The sequence below is a fragment of the Paramormyrops kingsleyae genome, chromosome 2 (genome assembly GCF_048594095.1).
Source record: "Paramormyrops kingsleyae isolate MSU_618 chromosome 2, PKINGS_0.4, whole genome shotgun sequence".
NCBI classification, from domain to species: Eukaryota; Metazoa; Chordata; class Actinopteri; order Osteoglossiformes; family Mormyridae; genus Paramormyrops; species Paramormyrops kingsleyae.
Window position 1 is genome coordinate 35,980,650 of NC_132798.1, and position 20,630 is coordinate 36,001,279.

Sequence of the window (20,630 nt, forward strand, 5' to 3'; positions counted from 1 at the left end):
TTTATTTTTCTACTTCCTCTGTATCTCACCCCTTTCTCTCCTTTCTCACTTTCTCTATCTTTTTCCCACTAACCCCCCCGTCAGCTCTGGCTTTGTGGCGCAATGACATACAACCGATTAATAAAGAGTATACCTCAAGTAACAAGAGGAGCTTAAATCCGAAGCTCCACTTGGCAAAATAAAAGTGTTGGCACAATAAAGCACCCAGACTAACATCCTGCTTGCAAAACTGCCGGACACGACAGGGGGGGAAAAAAAAAAAAAAAAAAAAAAACCAATTTGAAATGATTCGAGCTCAAAATTGCTTAAATCACCTTTCTTTCCCATTCTGACATTCAGTTTGGAGTTCAGGAGATTGTCTTGACCAGGACCACACCCCTAAATGCATTGAAGCAACTGCCATGTGATTGGTTGATTAGATAATTGCATTAATGAGAAATTGAACAGGTGTTCCTAATAATCCTTTAGGTGAGTGTATATCTAAGCATTTAGACTCTCATGGTTAAAATGATGCTAATTGTACATTTCATTTTGGTGGCACTGACAAATTCATTGGTTGAATTATTTGGTGTTGAAACATGAGTTAATTGTTTTGGATAAATTAGACTTTTGCAGCTAAACCATAGCGTTGTGTTGTATGCATGAACTGTTTTGAGAAATGCTCTTATAGTCTTGAGAATGTTAGATGTGTTTCATGAAATGTGCAATCGAGAACATCCGTATTCATGTCAAAGACACCAATTTCAACATAGTAAGGCTCTACAGAATGTAAAGTTCACTTGTAAGAGAAAGCACTCACGTGCACATGTAACTTCTTCAGATCGCAAAACACGGTACAATAGCAAACCAAAGCGTTACCAAGTGAAAAACAGTAAATTGGCAATACAGAAATAACACGATGCTCACATACATATATCGTTTTGGGTGTAAATGTATTATTATGGGAAAATACATAATCTATTTTACCAATTAAACTAAAGCAACTGAAAATTGTGTCAAATTATGACAATTGTTCAAAACCATTTGCATATATGAAGCAAAACATTTGGGAAATTGTGTGAAGCAATGAGAAATGATGTTCTGCTGTGCAGAAGTGGGGATTACACTTCTTGTTATGCAAATGTTAATTGTCATGTGAGAAATGCTCCAAAACAATCGAGAAAAACTGTAACATAATGTGAAAATAAATATTGTAACAATATATTTGTGGATGTTTTGTTGAGTACATTTACCATATAGAAATACAATTGTATTTCTATATGAGAACTCCCACATACTGCCCTCCATGCCACCCTGCCAACATCTCTTGCCACCCCATGTAAAATTTTCTAGATCCGCCACTGGTCAAAGGTATTTCATAGCATGTGCTTCTCCGCTGTAGGTGAGGTTTTAATATCTGGCAGACAAAGAAAAGGGTGTCTGCTCAGTTGCATTGCTAGTCAATGTCATTCCAGGACTGTGTGCTCTCCCACCAAAATCATGACCTTGATATCATCCAGCAAGATCTGTTAATAAGGTAATAAGATGAAAACATTCTTCAGATAGATTATACTAACAGTCTTTAATAATCTATTAAAAAAAAAAAAATCTGATGGGATTTCTTTCTTTATGGTGAGTGAACCGGTTGGCCACCAATAAAATCAAGTATTTTCCATTACTCCTCTCCTGATGGTGATTGATCAGGAAACAAATTGAGATAGACTGATGGGGATCGGGTTGGGGAAGAAAGAGCGGCCCTCACACGACCGGCCGACCAGGAAAATTACCAACCGTCCTGATGGGCAGTCCACACCTGGAGTGATACAAAGGCTGCCAGATGTCATTTGGTGTTACTGGAGTATACGTTTTCACCCACATAACTGTCTCTTCCTCAGTCTATGCAGGCATGTTTTATGGTGCAAAATTATATCTGAATTTTTTTCATGCAACCTTTGTCCCTGTCTAAATTAACACCAAGAAAGCACATTTAACCAGCACAGGTGCAGCCATCTTGTTTAGGAAGAAATGATTGTCATGAATTGTGAACCATGCAAATGCTGAAATGCACTAGAAAGTGAATCAAGTTCTTTTGGAAGGTAATGGGCAATGTGTTTTCCAAAAGAGAACTGAGTTCTCTTTCTCTTGGCCCACTTTCTGGTACACTGAGCTCAATCAGTGCTCACATAAATAGCATTACCAGTATGGCATTTTACCATCTACGGAACATAGCCAAGCTTTGGAAGATGCTTTCCTTTCAAGATGCAGAAAAACTAGTACATGCCTTTATAACTTCTAGATTGGACTACTGTAATGCCCTCCTTTCAGGTTGTCCATCTGGATCCCTACATAAACTTCAGTTAGTACAAAATGCAGCTGCCAGAGTTCTCACAAAAACGAAAAAATTTGATCACATTAGCCCTATCCTGTCTTCCCTGCACTGGCTACCGGTCAAGTTTAGGATTGACTACAAATTATTGCTATTGACCTACAAAGCTCTGAATGGCCTTGCACCACAATATCTCAATGATCTTCTGGTCCCTTTCAACCCTTCTCGCCTGCTTCGTTCACAAGGAGCAGGATATCTATTAGTTCCTAAAGTAGACAGGGCTGCAGAGCATTCTCTTACAGAGCTCCGCAGCTGTGGAATGGTCTCCCGGCGGATGTGCGGGATTCAGGCACACTCTCGCTTTTCAAGTCTAGATTAAAAACGCACTTGTATAGCTTAGCGTATAGGAAACCTAGTTCTGGTTCCAGCTAGTCGCTCACTCCCAGTCAGACTAACAGTATGAGGAGAAGAGCTGGGTGGGGATCGGTGTCATTGGCTTTGGATAAACTGATGCGTCAGTGCTGTCACTCTAGCTTTACACTAGAGTGCTGATGTTCAGGGAGTTCCCATGCCTGGGTTCCCGCCTGTCTCTCCCTCTTTCTCATGCTGCTATACCCAGATCTGCCGGAGCCTAGACGAATATTGCACTCGATCATTTTGCTTGCACTGCCTATGGTTTCCTCAACTCTGGCTAATACACAATTTTTCTTACTTCCTCCCTCACCCCTTCTGGGGTGTGCTCCTTGGAGCACAATGTCATTGAAGAATTTATGCCTCTGCTGCCTGCAAGACAACTACCTACACCTCTGGCAACTACCCTCCAACCTGCCTGCCCTTGGCTCAACGCGATGCCTCGCCATCCTTCGATGCGGCTGTGCCTCTATTAATCCTGCCATCGTGCATCAAGCACCCCGTGCCTGCACCGGTCGGCTACTGCATTGAGACTTATATTTCAACCCCTGTATTAGCTTAGTCATATCATCTTGTTTGTTTGACTCATCTGCCGGCCCCTGGAGGATGGGCTCCCCCTTTGGGTCTGGTTCCTCCCAAGGTTTCTTCCTCTTAGGGAGTTTTTCCTTGCCACCGTTGCCTTTGGCTTACTCAATGGGGGGTCCTTACGAGGCAGAAATGTAAAGCGCATTGAGACAATGTAAAGTTGTGATAATGCGCTATATAAATAAAATTGAATTGAATTCTTTTAAAATGAGAATACACTCAAATCCATTGCGCACGTCCTTGTATTTTTAACTTTCCTGTAAACCCATTAAAGTTAATCCATGCAGCACATTATATCTACCTCATCCCCCATACAATAAAAATTCTGTTGCTATTGATGCAGGCTGTGCATTGGAGAAAACATTTGCCAAGATCAGATTACAAATATTAAAAATAAGCTTTCTATGAAGTGCTCAATGCAGAGAAATTTGCTGTGACAGGAAATGTTCCAAAATAGCTTTCAAAAGTACTGCAGGGGAACAGGAAGCTATGCATAGTGGAGCAAACTGTGAGAATCCACAGTGTTAATTTCTCACATGCTTGCCAATGTGTTCCAAAGCCACAATTAAAACCAAAAGGCCATGACAGTGCTTCAGAGAGCCTACTGCCGTGTGCAGTTTCCAGTTTCTGTGTTCATGTCCTATTTTGTCCTAGTGCACTTTTTGTACCAGCAGACTCTTCACACTGGATAAAAGCATTTACTGTGTTACTCAGTATAAATGCAGAACATGTGTAAAGCAACAGATCATGTAGAGATGCCAAATAGCATAACCACATCTCTTTGGATTGCAGGAGAATACCACACAGCATGCAAATACACAAATATCACACATGCATAGCAGAGACAGGAGTCAGACCCCCCAACCCTAGAGGTGCCACGTACTGTATAAAAATTAAAAACAATAAAGTGAACTTTCGTACTCAGTAAATTAGCACACTTAAACAAAACTATGGCAAGAAAACAAAGCCTTAATTTCCTCACAACTGCCCATGTCACTTTAGTCCCTAAAACATGTATGTTTATGATTACTTTGTTTTGTACAAGATCATAGAAGCTCAAATGCAAATGTGATGAAAATCATCTGATATGAACTGACGAGTGTGTTAGCATGCTGCCTACTGAAATGAGATTAATATAAACTGCAAAAAAAAAAAAAAGTCCAGCTTAACTCCTCACAGCTGAGTAAGTGTCTGAGAGCCTGTGTCTCGCGTTTGATCTTCCTCTGCAGGTACCTCTGCTTTCTTCCACAGCCGCTTAAACTGCTTCTGGCAGATCTTCTTGAAGGTTGGGCTGTAGAAATAGTAGACAATGGGATCTAATGCGCTGTTGAGGTAAGTCAAGCTGATCATGTAGAAGAAGACTGTTTGCAGGACATCGTAGTCTTCACAGAGTCCAGGGTAGAAGGTGACTTTTATCCAGATGACCACCTGGGTCAGGTTGCTGGGAAAGAAGCATAAGAAAAACACCACTACTACCACAATGATGAAGCGAAGTGTCCTCCTGATCCTTTGGTCCTTGTCCATCTGCCTGTTCTTCAGCTGTGTGATGATCCGGATGGTGCAGAACAGGATTATGGCCAGAGGCAGGTAAAAGGAGAAGACAAAGATAAACTTGTGCCAAGACAAATGATTGGATGTCTTGCAAATCTGGAAGCTCTCGCACTGGGTCAAGTTCCCGCTCTTGGTGATGTGCGTGTCAAACATCAGGTGGGCCGTCTGGGAGATGGTCAGCGCCCAGATCGCACAGGCAGCACCCACGGTCTTTCGGACAGACATCGAATTGAGAGGGTGGTGCGGGTGAACCACCCGCAGGAACCGGTCCACAGCCACTGCTGTCAGGAACAGGATGCTGCCACAGCGGTTCATGGCCAGCATGAACAGTGAGATGCGGCAGAAGACATCCCCGAAGATCCAGTCTCTCCCCATCAGGTAGTAGCTGGCACGGAAAGGCAGGATCACGTTCAGGAGAAAGTCAGCAAGGGCAAGATTGAAGAGGAAGACGGTGCTGCTTTTCCAAGGTTTTAGGCAAAAGCAGAAGATCCAGAGAGCCACACCATTGCCTATCATTCCCAGGATGAACTCAATGCAAATTATTGAAGACAAAGATTCAAACTGACCCCCACCAAACACACAGCAGTTGCTAGATGCGTTCATCTTACTTGATAGAGGAATGTGATTTTTTTTTTGGACAGCGCTACTTGAGAGACAGGAAACAAGACGTAGATGGGGAAGTTCATGGTGTCAACCATACTGTGTAAAAAGCATTCAAATCACATGAAGACATCGTCAAACAAACTAACCACAAACCAATGGTCTTCATAGCATTAATGCACACTCATAACTGCATGGTTTTGAAATACAAGAAGAAACTAGAATGCCTAGAACAAAACCATACAAGCATGATCAAAAAAATCTACATAAAAGGCAGGGTTTGAAATTAAACATGTAAGTATACACACACACCCACAGAAAAGGATGATTTAAAACTGTTCTTGACTGTTGCCTTTGAGTGTTTAAATGTTTAAATAAACACAGAGAAACCAAACAGATGAGACCAAAACTGATTATTTATTAACCTAAAGATTGCCTTAGTGCAGCAGAACTGGAAGAATTCACAATCAAATGAGACCTTTGGCAACCAAGACAAAAGCAGCTGTACAGAACCGGAAAATACCATGAAAAAAGGGGCCAAGTCCACTGTTTCTAAACAGTAAATAAAAGATATAAAATGCCAGTTGTATGTGGGTATATTTGGCCTGGTCATTCGGTCATGTTGCGATTTAGTAAAAGTGCACACTGGATTTTCACTTCTTCACCTCTCCAAGGTCCTCGATGCTGTCATCATCCACCTGCAGAAGGAACCAGATGTGTCAGGGCAGGAAAATACCCTCTTTGGGTCACCCATTAAAAATGTAATGAAATTGCTATTGCCAAAGAAAATTTTTTTTTTTTTAGATTTAGCAGGAGAGCAGTGTTTGGGAAGATTTCAAAGACACTGATATCTTCTGTTATTATCCATTCATTCATTTTGTAACCACTCATTATTGACTCATTATGGAGAGGCCCTGGAGTCTATCTGAGGCGGCATGGGGTATGCGACAGGGATACAGCCTGGATGGACACTCCATGCACAGAGCACAGGTGGGATTTGAATCCCCAGCCAGGTAGTGTAATACACCAGTGCTACCCAATGACCCACCACGCTTGCAGCTACAACAGTGTTTAAGCTGGTGCCTTTGCTCTGCATCGTCGGGGCTCAGAAGGAAATGGCACAGGATGACTGAAATGTACACAGTAGCAGTAAACGACACCAGTGCTTCCTGTGTGAAGACCAAGCTGACTGCACACATGCTAACAGGCAATGGACCTTGTCCTTGACCCATTACCTCAGGCCACTTGTCCTGAATGACATCGATGATCTCGTCTGTAAAGTCTCCCTGAATGATGATTTCATCCTCTGCCGTTACCGAAGCACCGCAGGAAAATTTCTGAGCGAAGAACCTCTGCGCTTCTTTAAGGTCGATGCCTAAAGGCAGGAACACAAGGCATTAAAATTAATTGAGGAAGCGCCCTACAGAGCTCTCCCAGGTTCAATGTGCCGTACGGTGTCTGTGGCAAGAAGGCAAAAAAGCCCCACTTACGTCCTCCCCCTCTAGCTCCTCCAAACTCATTGTGCCCCTTCAGATGGAAGATTCCTTCTCAGCTACCTAGTTTCCTAGGCCATTTAAAATTGCTCCCTTTCACTGCCATTTTGCGGTGCTGTTTGTATTTTCAACAGCAAATCTGACGCAGTATGTAGTGTAGAGATGCACCGATACCAATATTTGGATCAGTATCGGCGCCGATCCAGACATATCTGACGGATCAGGTATCGGCCATGCGTGACCGATCCACGTCCAATACTTACTTATTTAGTTTTTGGCAATCAATTGCACGACAGCTCTTTCCCATTTTACATGTGTTTTTTGCGGCATTCAAATCGAACGCTATCGCTGCCCCTCAGTCTTTTTTGCTACTTAATGGGTGAGTACAGTGACTTCCGCCTGCTGTGACATGCATACCCATCGCAGTACGAGGAGCGCAAGATAAGATGTGACGATCTGGGAGTATTATACGCTTTTAACAGAAACCAGTAGTAAAATAAAGTTTTGAGGTGGGAATAGCGTTTAATGGACAATCCCATTTAACAAAGCACACACAACTGCGAGACAAAACAAAGCAATGGATGATTTGGGAGTCGCTAACTTAATTGGACTGTTTTGCGAACTCACTGCAGTTTGTGATACAAGAGGGGCTGCCATCGCAACAAAAGTGTAACTGTGCTGACGCCAATGGGAGAAAAACTTAAAATTTTAAGCATTCGCCACTTGTGTATACTTGCTTTGAAGATATTCATACTGAACTGCAAATGCCTCAAAAACGCTTAAAACAAACGAAGTGGAACAGTACGTTATGTATGTTTGTAGTAGCCTAATTAAATATTTTTTGTCATACATCTGTATTTACTAGCTTTAAAAAATTAATATATAAAGTATAACAAAGTAAAAAGAGTTCTTGTATCGGAATCTGTATCAGCAGTTGTGTATCGGAATCGGAACTGAAAAAATGTGGATCACCCATCTCTAATGTAGTGCACCCCAAATTGTTGTCTACAGATATAATGTCCCTATATATGTTCTTCCCCATGTGGGAATATATAAGAAAATAAGAAATTAACAAATGGGAGGAGGCCATTTAGCCCATCAAGCTTGTTTGGGGAGAACTTAACTAATAGCTCAAGATTTTCACAACTCTATCTAGCTCTGATTTAAAGGAACCCAGGGTTTTAGCTTGCACTACATGAACAAGAAGACTATTTCATACTTTAACTACACGCTGTGTAAAGAAGTGTTGTTTTCTCAAATTCAGTTTAAAATGTTCTCCCGCCAATTTCCACCTATGGCCATGAGTTCTAGTATTTAAACTAATATTGAAGTAGCCATTTGGCTGAACAGCATCCAGACCTGTAAGAATCTTATATACTTAGATCATGTCCCCCCTTAGTCTCCTTTGCGCGAGGCTGAACAGATTCAGCTCAACTAACCTCTCCTCTAAGACCAAGAATCATTCTTGTAGCCCTACATTGAACCTTTTTCAAGGCAGCAATGTCCTTTTTATGGTATGGTGACCAAACCTGCACACAATAGTCTAGGTGGGGTATTACCAAGGAATTGTATAATTGTAGAATCATCCCCCTTGACTTAAAATTCCACACACCTAGAGATGTAAGCCAACATCCTATTGGCCTTTTTTATTGCTTCCCCACACTGGGGAGAGTGAGACATGGAAGCATCAACATACACACCGAGGTCTTTTTCATAATCAGCTACCTTTATTTCAGTGGAACCCATGAAATATCTGTACTTTTTATTTCTGCTCCCTGCATGGATTACCTTACTTTTATCTACGGTAAATCTACCAGGTACCAGCTCAGTCACTAATTAAATCAAGATCCCATTGTAGCCTCAGTGCTGCTAGTTTAGTATCAGCTACACCACCCACCTTGGTGTCGACTGCAAATTTAACCAGTTTACTATATGTATTGGTGTCAATATCATTAATGTAAATTAGGAACGATAGTGGTCCTAAAACTGAACCCTGCAGTACCCCACTATGAACGCAGGCCCACTGTGACATTGTGCCTCTAATAACTACCCACTGCTTCCTATCTGTTAACTAGTTTTCGAGTGAGTGAACCACTTGACATGATGCCCATAAATCAAATGCTGGGTATATTCTCTGAGCTGGTACTTACGCAAAACCTTGATCCTCTCAGGGTTTATAACACGGACCAAATTGGAGCAAGGCATTGTGGGTAGCAACACAGTGCCACCGTGTTTTGTCATTGTGTGGGATGCTCAATCTACCCACTTAAAAATAACAGGAGCGAAATAGGGGACGTACCAAATGTGTTGAGGCCACACACACGAGTCACGTATTTCTTCTTGGCCCGGGGAATTTTGGCTATTGTTACTTTCTGGGGAACAGTCTTCTTCTTCTGTTTAATCTGACCCCTCCCACCTGGGTAAACAGTGGAAAAACATAAGAAAGAGCTGTCCAGGTCAGACATTGCAAAGCTCAAATTTGATGCTCTGAAAGCTGCCTGGAGTTTACAAAAAAGGAATTCAGTCCACTATCTCCATCCTCCAATCAGTACTGGTGGGAATTAATTATACAAATATACATGTCTAACACACTAACTAAAGAAACAAGAATGATGCAAAGTAAAAGAAGATAACATTGAAGCTCATGCCTCTCTTCTGCTTCTTCTTTTCCTCCTCCTCCCCAGGGGAGGGTGCTTCTCCATCCGCGGCATCCTGCTTCGGTGTACTCCCTGCAAAGCCCACCGATGGCAGTCAGTGCAATGACACAAATCCATGAGCCACATGTGGAGGAGCCTCTGCCAGCCTCACTGGATACTTAGCATCTTAACTTTCACAGAACGTCGATCACAGCCAGCAAAGGGATTATTGTTTTTTTGGTCCCCTTGGACAAAATGAGTGATGCAAATGGGACTGGATACAATGGTGCTACGATACTTCTTTGATATTGACCAAATTGCTTAGATACTATCGAGTATCAAAAAATGGCTTGTCAATCGGTACCATTTTCGGTACGGTACGCATATGTACCAAACTCAGCAAATGTGGAACCTTTGTGATTTTCCCCCGAGCAACATTCGGAAAGGGGTGGATGAAGCCGCACCACTACACATACGCGCCAGTGTTTCCCCTACCATTGTATTAGGGGGGCGCCCCACCCCCCCGCAACGGCACCTCCTGCCCCCCCTTGAAGGTCAAGTTAATTTTATTTAATTTTATGTTCTATATAGTGCCAGATCACAACAGAAGTCATTTAAGGTTACCTTTCCTATAGAACAGGTCTGTACATTGTCCTTTTATTAAACAAACTAAATAGCCTTATTTATCTTATTTACACAACAGCCTGTCATTGTTGTCTCTAGACGGTCCCGCGTTTACAATTCTCCTCTGCTCTCTGTATCGCGCATGGCGGGATTCCGCCCCGACACACAGGTGAGCACACCCCCACCAGCAGACAGAGAGCGTGCCTCGGAAAATATGTCGCGTCAACCACTTGAAAAGCAGACAAAAATATCTGCGTTTTTTATGACTGCGGTCATTAAAAGAAACACATGAACACCATGAATCTTGTCGGTGTCTGTCTGCTGTCTGCCTGCCCCCAAAGCTGTAAACCTAGGGGAAACACTGCGCGCGTACATCCTAATGTAAAGCTGGAAATTGGTAATGTGAATACAGTGCAGCACAGGTATTTTTCCCAAATGCTGCACTATAATAGATATTTATTTTGTTATGTTTTGTATTTCTGGAGACAATATTTATATTACACAGTTCTATTGTGAAGCTGAAAGCTGCTAATGTGAACACAGTACAGGTCAGGTACAGTTAATTTTCTAAATGATGCACCTTAATGAATATTTATTTTTACTTGACTGAATATTTGCTTAAGTAAATTTTAGTTTATTAGTAGGCTGCAGCAGTATTGACAGACTTTATTTTAAAAAGTCAGTCATACTTTGTTCAGTAAAAGTTTAAGAAAAAAGCAGCTATTTGTTTGGTTTCTTTTACCCCTGCTCTAACTGTGATGTCAAAACCAAGGTACGACCCATGACTTTACCCGTTACACACCTAAACAACCACGGTCAAAAGGTCTTCTTGTATGTTTGCAAAAACAGACATTAAGCCCTATTTTAACAATCTAAAATGCTGGGTCTGACATGCACTGAGCAAGTTCTTTTAGAGCGTGGCCAACCCACCTTTGCTTGGCAAAGAAATAATCTGAAAGAGACATGGTGTACAAGGTTGCATTTGTTTCTGTAATTAGTCACGAGTCTGGTTTGTAACACGTTACGCCCAAGAGTGCAGTTTCCCATTCCCTTTAAGGGCCACAGATGCTTGCACATCGGTGAATTGCCATTATACTTTTTTATTTGATTATCAATTTTTTTATATTATTCAGTATTACTTAGGTGGTGCAGTGGATAGCACTGTTGCCTCACACCTCTGGGACCAGGGTTCGAGTCTCCGCCTGGGTTACATGTGTTGGATGTTCTCCTCATGTCATCATGGGGTTTCCTCAGGGTACGCCGGTTTCCCCCCCACAGTCCAAAGACATGCTGAGGCTAATTGGAGTTACTAAATTGCCCATAGATGTGCATGTGAGAGTGATGTGCTAGCCACCCAGTCCTGGGTTGTTCCCTGCCTCATGCCCGTAGCTTCCAGTATAGGCTCCGGACCCCCCGCTACCCAGAAGGATAAGAGGGTTGGAAAATGGACGGATGGATGAGTATTACTAAGATCAGTGACTCAGCTGCTTGACAAATCACAGTCAAAGACAAAGGCTGGCGAAATTGCTTTTTTAGAGGCTGAAACTGAAACCGATACTTAGAGAAACAGGTATAGGTTTGTATTTAAAAGCCATTAAGAGTATAAACATAAAATTCATATTTTCATCTGAGGTCAGTATTAGAACCATACCCTTAGTAAAACATCCAAATAAACTATGTAGAGCTGAAGACCACTAAGGTGTAACCAGGCCTATATATGGAACTTTATCTCAATCATCCTATATACCAAAAGACCAGCACACTACTTTATTCATATGCGCTTTCAATGCATAAGCATGAACATTTTGCCAGAACATTGTCACCAGTTATTGTTAGATCCCATATTCTTCAACACTTTTTAAAAATATGGGTTTTCCCAGTAAAGCTAAAGTACTGAGCCTTATTGCTCAAGCACTTTTAGAGTTATTATTAGAACTAGATTAATTTAGATTAACAGGATGTTTTGAGAAAGTGTAACTGCAATGGATGATTCCACAAGACAGAGTGAAAAGACAGGCAGAGGAGTGAATACAGAGGTGGTGGAAATAGGCATTTGCAGAATTCGTAGTAAAGGCCACCACTTCCAGCCAACTTTAACCTCTTTTTATATATATTCTCCGTCTCACTCACGCATACCCACACACACACACACTCTCACGCATAGGAGTTCCCAAGCTGAACTGACAGATCTCGCTATTGACTGATCAAATATTTTTTCTTCTTTGAGGATCAGTCTCCCCAACAAAGGTTAAACCAGCGTTTCTCAAACTTATTTGTCCTGGGGACCAGTCATGTCAGATGCATATCCGCATAGATAGATACTATTACTATATATAGACAGTATTATTATTATTATCATTATTATTATTATTATTATTATTATTACACCACTACTGTTATTATTACTATTAGTATTATAAGAACAATGACCTAACAGGAGTGCTTTGGCTAAATTTGAGATTATTGCCAAGTAAATATATAGATATATAGTAATTAGGCTGTTATTATTATCGTTGTTATATTATGTACCTATGCCTATATAAGAACCAAGAAACCTAGTTTCCCCCCCCCCCCACTTTTTTGTTTTATGTTTTTTTTTTTTTTTTTAAACTACACTTTTGAACACTGCCAAATGGTGCTGAACTTGCAAATTGACTTTTACCATAAATTAAATTACAGGTATAGTCACCCACAGGGATTATTTGGCACCAAAAATTTTAAATCAACATTTCAATGTGATGGGTGTGTCTGCTTTCTCGCCACTAACTGGTTCGAAACGAGGACAGCACGCTGACACAGCCACTCGGAGCATTTTCTGAGTTTAGCCCGTTTCTGTCCTTTGTTTTCATGGCTGTCAGTTGAGAAAAAGTGGTTTCGCACAGATACGTGGAGTGGAAGGGCAAAATTGCTTTAACTGCCATCTCACTCAGCTGGGGATATTCCTCATAGCATGACAGCCAGAACTCGGACAGGGACAGCCGGCCGAATCTCGACTAACCCAGCATCGCACGAGAGCTCCAAAACTTTATCCTGGACTACAGGTGGCAGATCGCTCATCTCTGGATTGGCGAACAGGTCTCGTACCCATTGCTTTTCCATGAGATGGGATTTTGAAGAGAAGTATGAATCGAAATGATGCAGTGTTTCTGTAAGGTGTTGTGCGATCAATGCGGTAACCTGTAATGGAGGGCAAAACTAGCTTCTACCCAATCGGGAATGGCTCCTGACATTTGGCTAAGTGATGGGACAGAATGTATGACGCCTTTGTAAGTTTTTCCATTGTCTGTTAAAATACTTTTCAGCACTATGGTTTGGGTTTTCTTTTGAAGAAGTCATCTGATTTTTTAGATGTGCATGTTTTGTTTCCAAATGCCAGCGTAATTTCGATGGTTTCATAGCCTCGTTACTTGGCATAGCTTGGCAGATGAGAGATTGGTTTTGGGGGGGAACTATCGCTAGAAATAAAACCGAATTTAATGTATGAAATGTCGTAATTTTGAGTAAATGGGCGATGCTTTTTTGTCTCTGGCTCTGGAGGGGCACGCAGTGACAGCAGCGCTGAGATCAGACCTGATCTGACTGAATTTTGATTGGTGCAGAAGCGAGGCCCCGCAGACCCGCAGGAACCCTCTCCCGGACCGGCACCGGTCCACGGTCCGTAGTTTGAGAAATGCTGGGTTCAGGGTTAATGCAGGAATCCTGGAGCTGAATTTACTACTTTTATACTACCTCCACAATATTTTTTACTACCAAAAATCAGGCAGCGGCCTTTTATTTTTTTGGCGGGGGGGGGGGGGTAAATCTTCATACCCATCATAAATATTAGGCAAATTAATGTTTAACTATTTTTATTAAGTATTGTCATTAAATATTGTTTTTTTTGTAGTGTCAAGTTGAGTTTTGTTTGTCCTTACCTTAACTGTAGCCCTTGGGTTATCCTAACCATAACCCTTAACCCCACCTAATAAAGTCAACTTCACACCTCTTAAAACAAATTACACTTGACAACAGCCATAAACATTAATAAAATTTTATGTGTGTCACTCACACACACTAAGACAGACACACATTCTCATACACACAGACTAAAGTAGTGAATTATTTCATCATGAGGTAACACTGTGGATTAAAAAACTGTCTAAAGAGTCCATGGAATGGTAATGGGTGGTAACCATTGGTATTTATTGGTTGATGCAGCGTGAGATAAAAGTTTGAACATGTCCCAAAATAAAGAGAAAAGTTTAACAATTTTACCTGTATATACAATACCTGTATTGGTTATAAGTAATTTCTTAAAATGTGGCACAATGCCAAACCGAATCATGTATGCAGTCTTATACTTCCCACATGTGAAACTTTTAGCTATATCGGAGTCAGTGAACATGCTTCCGCATAGTTCCCCAACACCCTCATTAAAATTGTACGAATGATGGCTAGCTGCGGTGTTCAGGCACCAGAAAACTTCAGCTCTGAGAGCCGATGTTGGTGACAGTAAGGTCTGCTGTCTGTCTGCTGCAGCCACTGTGGTGCTAGTCGCACTAGTTTGCTGCTGAGGTGTTGTGATGGTAATGTTTGTGCTCGTAGCTGACCTTATGTTTGCATTTGCCCTTGTCCGTGTAGCATCACCAAACAACAAAATAGGGAACTGCTCCCCCCGCACATGAATCCGCTGCTGATGACTGGCGGATTCCCAGTGAGATTTGATCGCAGTAACGCCGTTCCAGGTTATATTTACAGTTTTTTTAAATTTTTTTTTTTGCATATACTGCAGAATGCTTTCCAGTCATTCCCCATGACCGGCTTAAGCCAGTATTTAAATAACAGGTGATCAAGCCAACTTTTAGTAAACTTTCATTTCCCCATTTCACCGCCAAGTGGCTACTAACTAATTTCAGAGGCTCTGCTAATATCAACACGTTAGATCACCCTGGTGCAACTGAGGTAAAAGGGGGAGAAATGGCATCAGCGTCAGTCTGATTAATTCCGACTCAGGTCCTGCTGGCACGTATGTTATATATTTTTTAATTAGATGAAGTTAAAACACGTAGACAAATGGGAAACTCATAATATATTGAGGTGGATGATGAAAAATTTACTACCAAGTCAAATTCTACCTTTTAATACCTTTCAAGGGCCTTAATTTTGTCTGATTTCATTTACTACATTTTACTACCTTTTACTGCCTTTTCCTTCCGCGCAGACACCCTGTGGGTTAAACCATGATATCACCTTTAATGTATTTGATGGAATGTTCTATTAGACAAAGAGTCACAGGCAATTCTGTTAAGATACCAATTATACAGCCCGAACACATAGTAAGTATATAAACCACTAAAATGACTCCCAATCGCCAATTCAACGCATGTTCAGTGCGATTTCTTAATCTAACATTGTTATTAATCTGACATTTTCCAATTTTCATATTCATTCTGATAGTGCTATTTAGAAGCACAGCTAAATTAAAACTGATCAATATAGGTACAATTTCACCAAAGTTGTCATTCATATTTCTTCAGTATGTAAGACTAATCAAAGTTCAATGGGGAAATCTATTAGCCCTCATTACTCCGACTATCCACACCTCATTTCTCTTATATTACACATTAAAGTGAACAGCTTGAGGTATTTTGCTAATTAAAATGGTGATTCTGAATGGAAATGCTTGCCTGGTTCAATACACCAGTCTGCTTCGGCTTCCAGCCCATGACATTACATTTTGTATGTTATTAGACGACAAAGTTTAGAAAAAAGTATCCCCTTAGCCTGCTGATCTTATCTTCATTGTTTCTATCACCTTACAATTATTTTTCCTAAATATAACACAAAAATCACCTAGTTCCAAAGGCAGCCCATCCAATTATGTTCAAAGTGAAGTGGATCTAGGGAGGCGTATTCGTGCACCCAATCAGCGAAAATCATATTTACGGTGAGATAATCAAGTAATTTATTTTGTATTTTATTTTTAGTTTCTCCCAAGTTTTGATTAATGTAGTATTTTGAGGAATTCCTGCAGTGTTATATTTATAAAGAACACCACTTTCTCTCATGCCATAGTCAAGCAATTGCTGCATGGAGGGAATAATCAATTCCTGAGCCATCACTGACACAGTTAAGAAGCTCTCCCTTGAGCAATCTCGTAAATCATAGTTCAAGAAACATATGCAGAAAAACAAATACCTTTCGTGAGATATACCTTAGAGTCTCTGCTAAGAGTGACCATCATCAAGAAATTGGGCCCAGCTGGTTAAAAAGACTGGCTGAGCCCAGAGATAGTCAACCTGTCCACATACAAGCAAAAGTATCCATGCAAGATTCATCTGTGTCCATAGCAAGATATTTTAAATGATGAAAAAAACTATATAGGCTTAAATTTTAAAGACCATGTCCGTGGTAAAATTGCATTTTGAACAAAATGTCAGAATTCACCATGATATTGGCCCCCAGTTGTGCCATCTGTGATATGAAAAGTAACTCTGCAAATTACATTAAATTGGTCAATGCTGGATTTCACAAATCCAAACCATATCCACACAACTGAAGTAGGCCCTTCTTTGGAACTAATTCTTGCTCAGCCATGCTGCACACGTCCTTTATCACAAAAAATACTTTTAACATCTCGAGAAAGAGAAAATTATTCCATTATCACTAGAAAAAATGTTTTTTTTCGAGATCACATGAAAATGGTAATTTGAAAAAATGCTGGTTTATGTTCTTTCTCAATTTCTGTGAGTACATAAAGTTGATGTTTGTTGTTTTTATTTTAAAATCAAGTTGCCAACTGGTTAGAACAGATCAATTAAGTTTTTAGTTCAGGATCTAGTCACAGTTCAGGTCCACTGAGACAGACAGACAAAGGAGTTAGATGTATGCAGGCTGAAACTGCTTTGTTTCACATCGGTCTGTTTTTGTACTTTTGAAGCCCTTGAACATCCAGGTATTGCATCATTGCCGGTTTGTTCTGTTATAATTACAGTGTTGTGTCACAAACCTGTAACTGGGCTTTCATTGGAAGCTCAACCAAGCCACATATATTACTAGCTTATTTTTGCTCCAGCACGGATATTTGTAATGTGCTATTTGCCTTGTACGTCACATTTGACAAAAGCGCCTGCTAAATAAAAGTAAATGTAGAGCGGTATTGCGATTCTTGCTTATAACTTTGAAAAACTGACCATGGATACAGTTGCAACTGGTCACAAAAATTTGTCATTTCACCCACCATTAAAGGAGGCCTGAGGTTAGCCTACAGCGCACCACTACTGACCATCGCAAGCACAACATGGACACTCTTGACAACAGACAGGATGGGAGATATGTCACTTGACGATGACAGTCATGCAGGCTGGACTTACCTACAACCATCTTGGCAAATTCATCTGGAAAGTTCTTCTCCAACCACTGCCTGCACTTGGCTGGTTCGGGCATGTACTCACAGTACTGGAAGAGAAGGGGGAAGCAGGAGCAACTTGTCATACATGCAAATTCCAAAGAAATAGGCTGTCTACCATCTGTCTATCTAAAAACGTTAAGTTACTAGAAATCAACCAACATCTGACGCACGGAAAACACAGTGGACAAATTCTGAACTCCGTCTTCAAGACATTAAACTACGTTCAACAAAACCATCCAATCACAGGCCTCCCACTCAATGCATGGCGTGGCAGCTCAGGAGGGTTTAGCTTATCGCACACATTGTCAACCTCCCAAGTCTTCGCTCTCCAATGCCTGCAGGCCTCACTGAGTGAGCCAAGACCTGCAGGTGTCACTGTGGAGCGCTGAGCCGGAAATCAACCCAGCTACTCACACAGAGCAGCAGCACTCCAGCCAATTTGTGTTCCGCAGGCCTCCTCACCAAAGATGGCGAACGCAACAAAGCAGCAATGGATCCCATGGTGCAGACAAGTCTTTCGATCACTATTTTCCACAACCTTTTAACAACCCAGCGACTGTCCGACAAATGTGCATAGCCTGTGAAAGTTGAGGATCAGGGTTGAGCTGGAAGGAATTTTTACCTTGTAGCGAATGACAGTTTTAACTGGGATGGATGCACCTGCTTGCCCATCAGGCTCTTAAAATGATGCATCATTTTATGTTAGCAGGATTAATTCTTCTCTTTTCCAGAGCTGGAAAACTGAAAGATTCCATGGGTTTTTGCAATTTCAGACACAGGAAGGCCAGACTCCTTGTCTTTTGTCTTCATACATTAGAGAACCTCTGTTCTTTGACTAATTTCTCTTTTTGGTACTTGTGTGTTTGTTGGGGCAATGTACTAAAAAGACCTACGACTAACACAAAAACAAAGTAAATGCACATACCTCTGTTGGCAAGGAACATACTAAAAGAAAAAAGGGAAAAAAGTTATTGCAAATTTTCAAAAAGTCAAGACATTTTGAAAACATCTGTTGAAAAACTGTCCAGGTAAATATCTTCCAACTGTTTCTAATTCCAAGGTGACAGTACTACCCACTGAACTGCGGTTTCGAGGCATGTTATCAGAAACATTCACCATCACTTAGTGCATTTTATCTAGCAAATCACCCTCATTTAAAACAAAATAAGAACCCCCTCTGGTCAAAGCCATCAACAACCCCCACGCCCACATCACAGTCTTTCACAGTCTATTTTACCATTATAATAGTATATTAATGGTGTTACCAGGATTATTTGGTGCCAACAAGTATTTACTGTTAACACTGACTGAGGACATGTTCAAACAAAGGCTTATGCTGTATTATGTTAGATCAATACATTTACTGCACTAAACATGTAACCGTTAACCTTCCCAATAATTAGACACATAATATTGCCATAGTAATAGGACACAAGAAATCAGGCTTCAAAGCCACTGGGGGCGACTTCACAAGCAGCGATTGACAATAATCCCCTTCACTGCTCCCACAACCCCATTAAGGCACCTGAACAAATACCTCCGCAATAGAGCACTTTCAAGGGGTACATGGTGTCCGAGTTGCCAGTTCTGCGTTCTGCCTTGTTCTCTGGTGAGCCCGATTCTGCATTTTCAGTAGTAGCCATGATGTAAAGTCTGAGCAAGATAAATACATTACCACATTTAAGTTCATTAAAAAATATCAATATCCACAATGAGCCCCCCCCTTTTAACAAAATAACTTTTTGTGCTGAGGGTGGAACTGATGTCATAAATCCCCCGGGTTCCTTTGGATTTATTTTTAATCTGATACATGGCCCCATCTAGTGGACGATACGGAGAAAAACAAGACCCTTGCGAAGCTTTCACAAACTATCATTTCGAAGGACTAGAGGGCAAAGCATGAATTAACTATGAATTTGAATAGGGCGTTTTTGAAATATCTATAATGGCATATGGTTTAGCGTGTTTTTCACAACTGGCTAGGCTAAAATGACATTTAAAAATCATACACCGCGCAGTTGAAATCATGGTGAGCAGACAATATAACCTTTAAATAACACTCTAATTGCTTAATTTCCGTGCAGTGTTAAAAATATATGCAACTCGTTTTGCTGCTGTCACATTTGTAAAATTCTCTATAATTGTTTGCATTCTCTTCAATTATTCTGCAAATGCACTCAACATTAAACATATTTTAAACGATTACAAAAAAATCTGCCCTGAGGATCTATTCAGTTAGAAATAATACATTATTTTAAATTAACCCATTTGACTAGTATGCGAAAAGTAAAGACCTTTGTTAATTTTTAAGTGTTCTGATAAGTTTTCCTCCCATATCACGGGCCTACTGATCTATCGAGGGCATAATCCAGTAGGGCCGTCTCCAGACGGAGCCACATTCATTTGAAAAACGTGACATTGGATATGCAGATCTCCTGATACGTCCGGATGGTTAATTAGAAATCCGACTGAATAAATTATGAATATTTTAAAACTAACATTAACTACAAGTATTTAGCTAAAAAATGACCACATTCGTGATAACGCACCTCGTCACCCTTCTAAGTGTAATGGTACAACGACTGGTAGTACAGTAGTCAACGACGACCCTACCTTAACAATGACTGGCAAAAAATAACTAATATAAACTCAGAATTAGTGGTTAGTGCTCCTGTAAACTAAACGCACTTATATTTAACCAGATGACAGTATTAAACTGAGAATAAACTTTCTTGCTTTATTACAACGTCAGGTGTCTTAGCTCGCTAATGTACCAATGGGTGTCCATCCGGCGACTAACATTCTTTCCAATAAACTAATAACAACGAGAATTGATTTTAGAAAAAAATACCTACCCTTTTAAAACAGCCTTTATATTACGTTCTGCTAAATAAAAAAGTAAGCATTATTGTATCAAGGAAGAACTATGGTCTAAGCATCAACGAGCATAACTCGCACCACTCCTCCCCCGGCTAGTGTTGCTCGGGTCCTGTTTTCCTGAAAGAAACGTTTGGGTCGACATCAGTAGGCGTCCA

General features: G+C 40.8%; 2 protein-coding genes across 2 annotated transcripts; both read right to left on the bottom strand.

The window, feature by feature from the left end:
* Positions 1–1,666: 1,666 nt before the first annotated feature.
* Positions 1,667–5,731, bottom strand: LOC111860049 (hydroxycarboxylic acid receptor 2-like). The gene has a single exon (XM_023843343.2). It carries the CDS (start codon positions 5,453–5,455, stop codon positions 4,475–4,477), a length of 981 nt encoding a protein of 326 aa, XP_023699111.2. The 5' UTR covers positions 5,456–5,731; the 3' UTR covers positions 1,667–4,474.
* Positions 5,732–5,850: 119 nt separating this feature from the next.
* Positions 5,851–20,609, bottom strand: denr (density-regulated protein). Its single transcript, XM_023843345.2, has 8 exons — positions 20,451–20,609; positions 19,133–19,248; positions 18,521–18,540; positions 17,558–17,642; positions 9,594–9,674; positions 9,245–9,361; positions 6,688–6,827; positions 5,851–6,150 (listed from the first exon to the last, which is right to left on the bottom strand). The coding sequence occupies exons 2-8, from the start codon at positions 19,236–19,238 to the stop codon at positions 6,106–6,108; spliced, it is 594 nt and encodes a 197-aa protein (XP_023699113.1). The 5' UTR covers positions 19,239–19,248; positions 20,451–20,609; the 3' UTR covers positions 5,851–6,105.
* Positions 20,610–20,630: the final 21 nt, after the last annotated feature.